This window comes from Musca autumnalis, unplaced genomic scaffold (genome assembly GCF_047663935.1).
Source record: "Musca autumnalis isolate F117 unplaced genomic scaffold, ASM4766393v1 scaffold_5, whole genome shotgun sequence".
NCBI classification, from domain to species: Eukaryota; Metazoa; Arthropoda; class Insecta; order Diptera; family Muscidae; genus Musca; species Musca autumnalis.
In genome coordinates, this window is record NW_027412088.1 from 139,273,177 (window position 1) to 139,283,628 (window position 10,452).

The 10,452-nt window shown below is 36.5% G+C and overlaps 1 protein-coding gene across 3 annotated transcripts; it reads right to left on the minus strand.

The window, feature by feature from the left end:
• Positions 1–847: 847 nt before the first annotated feature.
• Positions 848–7,459, minus strand: Fancm (FA complementation group M). 3 transcript variants are annotated; one of them, XM_073989219.1, is made up of 5 exons: positions 5,430–7,459; positions 5,259–5,370; positions 2,045–5,205; positions 1,334–1,551; positions 848–1,273 (listed from the first exon to the last, which is right to left on the minus strand). In XM_073989219.1, exons 1-5 carry the CDS (start codon positions 6,795–6,797, stop codon positions 916–918), a joined length of 5,217 nt encoding a protein of 1,738 aa, XP_073845320.1. In that variant the 5' UTR covers positions 6,798–7,459; the 3' UTR covers positions 848–915. The 3 variants fall into 3 exon arrangements, with proteins under 3 accessions (XP_073845320.1, XP_073845322.1, XP_073845321.1); XM_073989221.1 differs by lacking the exon at positions 848–1,273 and having other exon boundaries at positions 1,518–1,983; XM_073989220.1 differs by lacking the exon at positions 848–1,273 and having other exon boundaries at positions 1,518–1,986.
• Between the last annotated feature and the right edge of the window lie 2,993 nt (positions 7,460–10,452).

Here is a 10,452-nt window from a genome sequence, read left to right on the forward strand (position 1 = left end):
GGCGAACACTTTTTTATCACATTGAAGACTAAATACCAAATTTCAGCCATTTTGGTGGAATATTGAAGCCACAACCTTCAAAATACGGAAAATCGGGTGGTACTTTTCCATGGGGGCTATATGAAGGCGTGGACCTATACCGACAAATTTAAAAGGGAAGTTAGAGTACCCCCAACGAAGTATACCAAATTCCAGCCATTTCGGTGGAATATTGAGGCCACAACGTTCAAAATACCGAAAATCGGGAGGTACCGTTCTAAGGGGGCTATATGAAGGCATGGACCAATACCGACAAAGTTCTGGGGGAAACATTTATACCACCAACGTAGACTAAGTACCAAATTTCAGCCATTTTGGTAGGATAATGAAGCAAAAACCTTAAAAATACCGAAAATCGGGAGGCACCGTTCTATGGGGGCTATATCAAAACGTGGACCGTTATATCCCATTTTCAATACCAACCATCCTGCAAGTAATAAAAACCTCTGTACCAAATATTGACTCTCTATCTTTAAAATCTTGATTTCAACAGACGGACGGACATGGTAAACCGACATAGAATTTTATGCTGATCAATAATATATCTACTTTATAGGGTCTCCGACGAATATTTCGATGTGTTACAAACGGAATGACAAATTTGGTTGTACCCTCCATATGGTGGAGGGTATAAAAACACATAAAACTCTTCTAATTCACTAAAATATTTTTATTTAACAATTCATAATACCAAAAATGAGTTATTTTCACAATAATATATGTACATAAAAATGAATTTTCTTAAACTTAATTCTAAATACTAAACGATACACAATTTCTCATCTACATATATTCAATAAATACATACTGTGAGTATTCTTATGGCAGTTTCTATAATCAGTCTATTAAAAACAAATCAATACTTAAATTTTGATTTTAAACAAAATCATCATCAGAACTATCATCGATCATGTGAATTTTCTTTTTCTTAGATTTTGTTTTGGCCGTAGTTGTCGATTTACTGCCGCTATTGGCAGCAGCTAGTTTAGCATTTTTCTTAGCTTTTCGACGTTCTTTTAAGATTTTTTCAGCTCTCTCCAAAGGACACATTGAAACTTCGGTAATATTGGCATTGTTATTGATAAAGCTATCCTCTTCGTCAACAATAAATGAATCGGGCACATATTGGGAGCATACTTCTTCGGGTAAAAGAGCTTGAGAATATATATGCGATTGGTCATTGTAAACACGAGGTGCAGGAATTTTAAAACCACCTCTACGATTTGCCGGACTCCTGTGGAGTAAATGATGTTCAGTTTTTTAATTGCATAGGTTCAGCAAAAAATTAACTTACTTTAACGATTGCAAATACATGGCCTGCATGTGTGATGTGGATGCCTGATCTGGATCATCTTCATCGCTAGCAACAACCACTGAATCCAACATATAGCAGCCAACTGAGTGTTCAGCTTCATCTTCGCTTTGATCCGAGCCACTTAACACTGCCTCTTCTTCAATAAAGGAATTGTATTTTCGTCTTTTTCTGCGGTGGTGAATACTACTTTCGTCAGCCTGTAAATGAAGAAGAAAATTAATGTTTGTTTTTGAATGAATTACTCTACTACTCTACCGAATCAATTATAGCTACCAAGGTTTTCTCCAATTTATATATTGTGCATATTTTCTCGCAATACAAATAAATCATAAGAAATTTTGAAGGGAAGTATTTACAGATGTCCCTTTATATACTTACCATAAATAAGTTTTATAAATTTTTATATTTTTGTTGTAAAATTGTAAAAGGTACTTACATATTTTATTAATATGTTATTTCTTTTAATATAAAAAAGTTATAAATATAAAAAAGTTAAAGAAAAATACATACAATATAATTTGTAATATTTAATATGCAAAATAACTGCATACTGGAGTTCTACATGGGCTTAAAATATTCCTGAAACAGCAACAACGTACATAGTTACAATGGTATCACTACATCCAATGCTGCTATAGAGGAAAATCTATTAAAACACACTACTAGCATAAAACATGATGTCGAACTTACCGCTTCAACTGCAATTTGTTCAAAATCACTATCATCATCTTGGTCATCGACAGCAATTACGGTAACATCATTTTCACTGCTCTCATCTCCCGAATCGCTATCGAATATTTTACGTTTGGGCGCAGTTGGACGTTTTCTTACCACCAAAATGCTTTCATCTTGTGTGGCGGGCAGTGGGGGCCGGCTGGTACTACTACTATTGTTGATTGAGGTATTATTTTCACATCTTGTTATACCCAAAGATGATGAGGTATTTCTTAAGGAACTGGGTAGTTTCACACGACCCTTTCCAGCCTTTAGATACATATCAAAAAGGCTAGGCGATTTATCAGTTTCTAACGTATTTGTTGACTTACGACTAGAGGGTGATGTTAAATTGCTAATGGCACTGGATGGTGGTATTATATTTTTATGTGGAGACCTGATGTTGGCTGAAGAAGTTGAAGGATTTATTGCCGAATGACTACGTGGTAAATTTAATTTTGCCGATAATTTCGAGGCCAAAGAAATTTTTTGTATTGGTTTCACATGCAGCAGATTTGGAGATTTCATGTGCTCCTCAGCGAATAAATCTGGTGATTGGCGGGCTATGGTTTCTTTGTTCAAATTCTCTTTGTGGCTTTCACGTCTCGCCGTTATTGTTGGCACTTTACTGTGTGATGATTTTAAAAGTTCTTCTTCCTCGGGGAATGGTTCCAAAAATGCCTCCATATCAAAATCTAATTCTTTTTCTAAGGAAATTTCAGGTGGTGTGGGTAAATTGGAAGTTATTTTGGGCTGTTCGCTGGTGGTGGTGGTTTTGAATTCAATAATATCCGGAGTCGAATTAAGTGAGGGCGGTGTTAATTTTACACTGGAATTATGCTCGTCGAGACATGTTTCTGGCACCGCTTCTACTGTTAAATTCAAATCCGGGGTTCTATTGGGATCATTGGGCGAATTTGTAGTCGTCAAATTCAAATCATCTGCGGTTTTATTGAGATTTTCAGGAGAATTAATATTGGTTTTAGATTTTTCATTTTCTTTGCTTTGAGTGAACCGCATTTCAGCTTCCAAAGCAGCAAGAAACATTTCATCCTCTTCCCCATCATCCTCATCCATGGCAAAGCTTGTTTCATTGGCCGGTTTCACTGTTGACGACAAGATCTCTTTCACATCTGGAAGCACAACTTTGCTGTCCAACGGCATTTCCGTCTCTGGTATTACCAATGATCCTGTGGTCATATCAGTATCTCTGGAACTGGAACCTTCGTCTTGCCCCCCAATAAAGATTTCATTTTTCTCTTCTTCTTCTTTTTTGCGCTCCAACAAAAGTGTATTTAGCTCCTTCTCACACATCAAGAGAGAGTCTAAAAATTTACTATTTAGCATAGATTTGTTTGGTGAATTCTCATCCACATTTTTGGACTCCTTTTGCTCTGGGATTTCCTCTCCTTTAGACTCCTCAAGTTTATTTAATAAATTCATTACCCTGGTGGTGGTGCTAGGTTGTTGTATGTATGAAGTCTTCTTGGCAGCACCTTGTAAAGGCGTGGATTTAAATGCCATATCCGGCTTGTTAAACTCCAGCCATTGGCTACAATATTTGGAGTCGGTAAAGGATACATCATTAGTTTCCTCTTCCTGGCCAGGCTCATCAGATTCATTGTCCACAAATGTATTGTAAACCATGGACTCTTGAACATTAGAAGCCGCTGACTGGGCTCTCGCTTGTTGTTCTTCTTTATAACGCCTGGTTTGTTTATATTTCTCCTGTACCCAATCAAACGTCTCACTACTTTTCAAGGGTTCTCCAAATTCTGCAAACAAATCATCCATTCTGTTTTTAAATTGCCCCTCACTTTCAGATTCTTCCTCTGAGGAAATTTCATCGATTGTCGCCTGGCGTTTAAATTTTTCCATTTCGGATTCTTCCAAAAACTGATCTGCCTTTTCTAAGCCACCAAAAAGTCGAATAATTATGCCATTGATTTCACGTATGTTCTTTTCTTCGGCTGTCTCATTGTCAAAATCTTGTAGAGCATTCAAAATTTTCATTTGCTCCAGATTTTGTCGCAGATAATCTTGATGGACCGTCAACAATAGATATTTCATATCATCTGACATTTCTTCCGATTTCAAATGATAGGATAAATCATTGATTTTGGCTCGTTTTATGACATCCGCAGTTGTGTGGTTCGTCTGGAAGAATTCATTTAGTTTCAATCTGATTTCTTGATCCGAAATCTCTTTGGCAGACATGAAATTATCCTGATCACATAAACTGCTAATCTGAGATTGATCTTTGAAATAACATGCTATGGAGCTTTGAGTGTTACTCATTAATTTTTGCCTTTTTTTTGGTGTAACTTCTTCAATTTTCTCCTCAGACGAATCAACGTCACATAGATCAACAAGCGATTCAATTTCGATTTTAGGAACATCAGATGTGTGCTTTTGTGTTTTTAACTGTGTGGGTTGTGGCGACTGCATATCTTTAAAAAGATTTTTCATGCGATCAAAACTCCTTTCCATTCTTTGCTGGGTGTGCACACCGGGTTTGGCCTGTGTCATCTTTGTATCAATTTCAAAATACTCCAAATCTTCAGCATCCATTTCTTTGATGGGTTTCTTGTTGAAAAATTTACGCAAATCCTGTACCCCCTTTTCATTTCCCAGACCCTTTTTGGTTTGCTTTGAACCAGTTGCCTTTTTATTTTTCCCAGTCATCTCTTCATTTTCCGCTCCAGCATCATCATCATCGTCCCTGTAAGGTGTTACAAAAGTCTGCACGCATTGAGGTTTGATATCGGTGGGCACCAGCCGCGGTGCCTGTTTATACAAGGCATGTTGCACCGCAGAGGATCTTAAAATTTTCTTATTTGTCTGATCTTTGTTGTTGAGAACTTCTTTTAAAATTTGTTGTTCTCTACCCTCGGTAACTAACATTACAACATTTCCATTTTTCTTTCTTCCAGTTCGACCAATTCGTTGCACAAATCTTGTAGGGTTGGAAGTGCTTATATCAAAGCAAACAATTAAATCTACCTCTCCCACATCAATACCCTCCTCACCAATGGACGTTGCAATGAGGATATTAATTTGGCCCGAACGGAAATCATTCATTATTTGTATTTGTTGTTTTTGAGTTAGCGGCCTTAAATTTCCTGTACCACCCTGACCTTGGTTGGAATACATGTTAGATAAGTTCCAAAAAACGAAATCTCCTACTTACCCACAAAACACTTTGGTTTTAGCAAAGGAACATGTTGCAGTAGCATGCGATAAATTAACAACACCGATTCACGATATTCGCAAAAGACTATGGCACGAGATTCTTTATGATTCTGAAACGAGAAAAACTTTAATATTCAAATTTGGAATACAAAATGCACCTGTAACCCACCTGAAAATGTTTGAGCAAACATTCTCTCGCCTTTTCAAACTTTGGGTGGCCAAAATCCAAATCTTTGGGCATTTCAGCAATTTTACCATTTGTCATGGGACCAGCCGAGACATTAAACGGATTTGGACCCACCTCTTCGTTTAGGCGATCCACCATATTCCTCAAGCGACGATCCAGTTGAATAACAAACTTCGATTTCCCCTCTTCATCCTCTTCGAAATTGTTAAGGAAAACTCTCAGACCATGTCGTTCCAGCAACTCCAGGGAATGATAAAGGCTTACACAAATGGAAAAGTTACTTGTTATAGCAGAATGTTGAGGATGTCGTCCATTGTGTTGACAACGGTCGTGATAACGTTTCTGTTCATAGAGTAGAAAATTCCGATTTATATTTGCCAAGGACCCGGAAAGCATTTGACAATCGATCAGTTGCCGCAAATAGGGATCAATAATTTCCAAAAGTTCTTCACGTATTTCCTTTATGCGCTCCCCCAAAGAGACCACCACTGTTTCCATGGAACGTTTATGTACATATGGCACCACATCCACTGAGTTATCACAACGTACCTCTATGTGAGATATTAGCAGATTACGACACACTTCAGCCACATCATCCATGGTGCGACCAGGAGTTGCCGATAAGGCCACAACACGAAAGTATCTATTTCTCGAAGCAATAGCTTGTACCACCTCAACGTAGGAATATTTTCCTTTTGCTTTGTGAGCTTCATCTACCACAATCAGTTTAATGGCATCAAAGGGGAATTCAAACTTACACGAACTTGTGGAATCCTCGAAAGTAGTTTCCCTTTCCTCCTCATCCCCAACATGGTTACTACCTATAATATCAGACTGTACAACCTGGGGCGTGGCAAAAAATACACGCTTTGTTTTCCATAGCTCTGCTCTTTTGGCTTTCGGTAATCTTCCAGTCAATTCCACGGTGTCTTTTCGAGGAAATGGCATAATGTTTTGACATGCTTCTATTTGTTGATTTACCAATGGTCTTGTTGGAGCCATAAATATCACTTTGCCCTTTGGATACCAGCGATACAGATTGTACATAACAACAGCAGCAATAAAAGTCTTACCCAAGCCAGTGGGCAGTACCACCAAAGTATTGCGATACAACGCAGCCTGAACAATACTCATTTGATACGAACGACATGGCAAATTACTTGGATAGATCCACGTCTCTCCAACATTTCGATCAAAACCTCTATGCTGTTCTGCGTCGCAAAGCCTTGAATTGTCAATACCTTTCAGTGGGTTATCAAGCTGATCCATCAACGTACTCAACTCTTCTTCATTAAAACTTCCATCTGCCCATGGATCGTCTTCATCGGTGGTCTTGTTTTTCGTAGTCATTTTAAACTTTTCATAACTTTTAATTTCATTTCCAATTTATTTGCGCCTAACAATGTAAACAAATAAATATAAATATCAAGAACAAAAAAAAAAGACAAAACGAAAAAACAAGTTATTTCCGAATAGAGAAAACAAAAACGGATGGACAATAAAACATGAGCACACAACAAAAAACAAACACTTTCTCGATCGATTATAGGGATCTATAAATGTGGTAATTTAATTTGGAGTACACAATCGAACTAGTTTGTCTGTTCTGCTAATAGGTCTGTACGATAACCCAAAAGTTTGTGCAAATTTGTAAAAACTTTTACAAAATGCTGTGCGATAACAAACTTGTAAAGTAAAAAAGAGTGAATTTGGAGAATATTGTGAGAGAGTTTTGGAGAATTTTGTTACTGAGAACTTACAAGTTTTTGCAAGCAAAATTTTCCTTGTAAGAATTTGCAAGTTTGATCAGCTGATTTAAATTCGAATGTTTTGTGGCGGACTTTGCAATTCTTGGCAAAAACCATGGCAGAACTACCAGGTAGTGGTATCACACCAGCTGATCGAATATGAAAAGTCAAATCCCTTTATAAAAAAAATTATTTTTGTTGTAATTTCCCCAACAACATAAAGAAAGTTTTGACATATCATATTCAAAATTTTACGATGCCACTACCTGGGTAATTGTGCCGAGGCAAAAACATAAACAAATATTTGGTTATTAAAATAATTACAAGATAAAAAGAGAAGAGATAACTAAATCAATTATTGAAAACGACTTATTTTGTAAAATAACTTATTTTGTAGTTTGTGATGATTGTTTTATTTCTAAGGTATCAAATCCCAGCAAAAAGCGGCGGATCAAAGGAGTAGGAGGAACACTATGTGGAGTCAGCCGTTAATTTATGATATGGAAAGAGAATTATTTTTGTAGCAACGGATAATCAAACAATTTTCGTAAATAATCTTCGATTGTTAAATTAAATCTTATCCGCCAAACTTCATGTTAGTCAAATCAGCTGACTTCTTGCTAGTTTTTGCAAATTGTTGTTCGATAACATTCTGCAAATTTTTAACTTCGAGAGATTAAAATAAGTGGAGAGATGTTACTGAGAACTTGCTGAGTACTTGCAAGTACTTTTTACTTGCGAAGTTGTCGTACAGACCTAATATTACACAAAGACATAAGCTTTGTTCCAGAACTAAAAAGTTTTTACAATTTTTACGACTTTTACACATTTTATCCGAAAAACCGTTCCCGTACACAAAAAGTGGCGCTGAATTACGCTCTCTTTAAAAACTTTTTACTCGACAAATTTGAGCGTGTAAAAAATAGCAACATGGTTGCCGGCGTCTGATTGGCTGGTACGCAGACTTTGACATTTGTTGCAGTTTTTTTTGACGTATTTTCCATTTTTCCGTTCCCAAACTATTTCAAAAAACTTTTGTGTGAGAACAATTTTTTACAGTTCTCTCTTTTACGAGTTTTACTATTAAAAAGTACGACAACGAAGCTATAAATACATGTATGTAATAGCCCATTTAGATATGACTTCATTAGCCGGATTTAGCACATTATCAGGTTTTATTTGCTAAATCCAGCCAAAATCTACCAGATTTCCCATACAAAAATAAATCCTCGTATTGAGTGGATTTGTTTTAAAACTGGCATAAATCCTCGTATACAACTCTGTTTTTTGCAACATGTTGCTAGAAAATACAAAAAGATGCAAGCTGGCACAAGAAACAAGGTAGATGCTTCGGTGAATTGCTACACTAAAAATAATTTAAAATGTAAAAATTTGTAAACAAAGTGGAAAAATTAAATTTGTTTTGATTTACCCCTTGGTAAACATCGCCAATTGTTTTCCCACTAATAAATTAAAGTTGTTTTAATAAAATATTGAAACAACGACTATGGGATTAAGCCTGACTATTTTGAAAAACATAAACAACTAATATTTACACCAATAGCCACATGTTACTTGCCTATGCTGATGACATAGACATCATGGGACGATCAGTAAAGGAAGTAACTGATACCTTTATGAAGGTCGAAGCAAAATCTGCGAAAGTGGGTCTGGCGGTAAACGGCGAAAAGACAAAATTGATGGTGTCGACGCGCAAAGCGTCCATAGAGCTCGGACCAACCGTGGAAGTTGGTACCTACAATTTTGAGGTAGTTAAAGACTTCGTCTACCTCGGCACTGCCATAAACAGAACAAACAACATCAGTTGTGAAATAAGAAGAAGAATTGTATTGGCCAACAGATGCTACTATGGTCTAAGTAAGCAATTTAAAAGCAAAGCCACATCTCGTCAAACAAAAATAACACTATACAAAACGCTGATACTGCCCGTGCTAATGTATGGCTCCGAAGCATGGGTACTTGCGCAAGCAGATAAGGCAGTGCTTGGTGTGTTTGAGAGGAAAATTCTTCGAAAGATCTACGGGCCGATTTGCGTTGACGGTGAATATCGACGTCGTATGAACCACGAGCTATATAAGCTATACAAAGAAATGAATATAGTTAAACGTATCGAGATGCAACGATTGCGTTGGCTAGGCCATATCATGAGAATGAGCGATGATGAACCCGCTAAAAAGGCGTATGAATACATGCCACATGGCGGTGCACGCAGAATCGGCAGGCCTAAGCTTCGATGGAGCATACAAGTGGATGAAGAAATGAAAAGGCGCGGTATTCCAAAAAGTCAAGCGAAAAACAGAGAGGAATGGAGCTCTTTTCTTAGTTCGGTCTATGGAACAAATGTTCTGTAATGGGCCAACTAAGTAAGTAAGTAACTAATATTTACGATGTCCAAACGATAAAATAATTCGTTTATTTATTTTAGATGGGCAAACTGCGATAAAATAATTCTTTATTTGCTCTTTAGTTAGCATTAGTAGCATAATTTGCTAAGTCGATGGTCAGACTAGCAAGGTTTCTTGAAACCAATTTCGTTAAAATTTCTTTTCAAGTTTCGTTAGTGTCCACACACGTTAACGTGAAATTTAAGATTTTTTCGTGTCCTCTTTATTTTACCATTCGCGTTTGTTGTGTTTCTCATACCAATAAAAACAAAACAAACATAAATAAACTAAAAACAGCACAAAATAATTAACATTTATAATTAAATTAATATTAATACATAGTTAAATTTTCACTATTTCATTAATTTAATGTTTTTATTAAATCTTTTTATGCTTGCTTTGTTGTTAACGTTTGCTTGAGAAAATAAAAATGAAAGAAAATGGAAGAAAAAATCTTGCAACGAACAACAAGAAGAGACAACACAAGAAACACAGAAAACCATGTACATGGGTTTCACTACTTCATACCCCTCGCCTATAAACTTGACGTCGCCATGTTGAAATCGTGCTAGTCTGACCATCGACTAACATTTTCAGTATTAAACAATAAATTTGTAATTTGACGTATATTTTTGAGACGAATTCAATTTACAAAAAATTCTTTTGCCGTTTCAAATTCGATCAGATGGCCTGATGCATCTACCTTGGTAATTGTGCTATGAACAAAAATCAGCTGACTGCCATTTAAATCCTCCAAAATGTATATCTAAATGCAATGAGATTTGTACTGGGTTTATTAAATCCAGTCGAGGATTTATGGCTAGTCTAAATGAGATATTACAGAGTCTACAA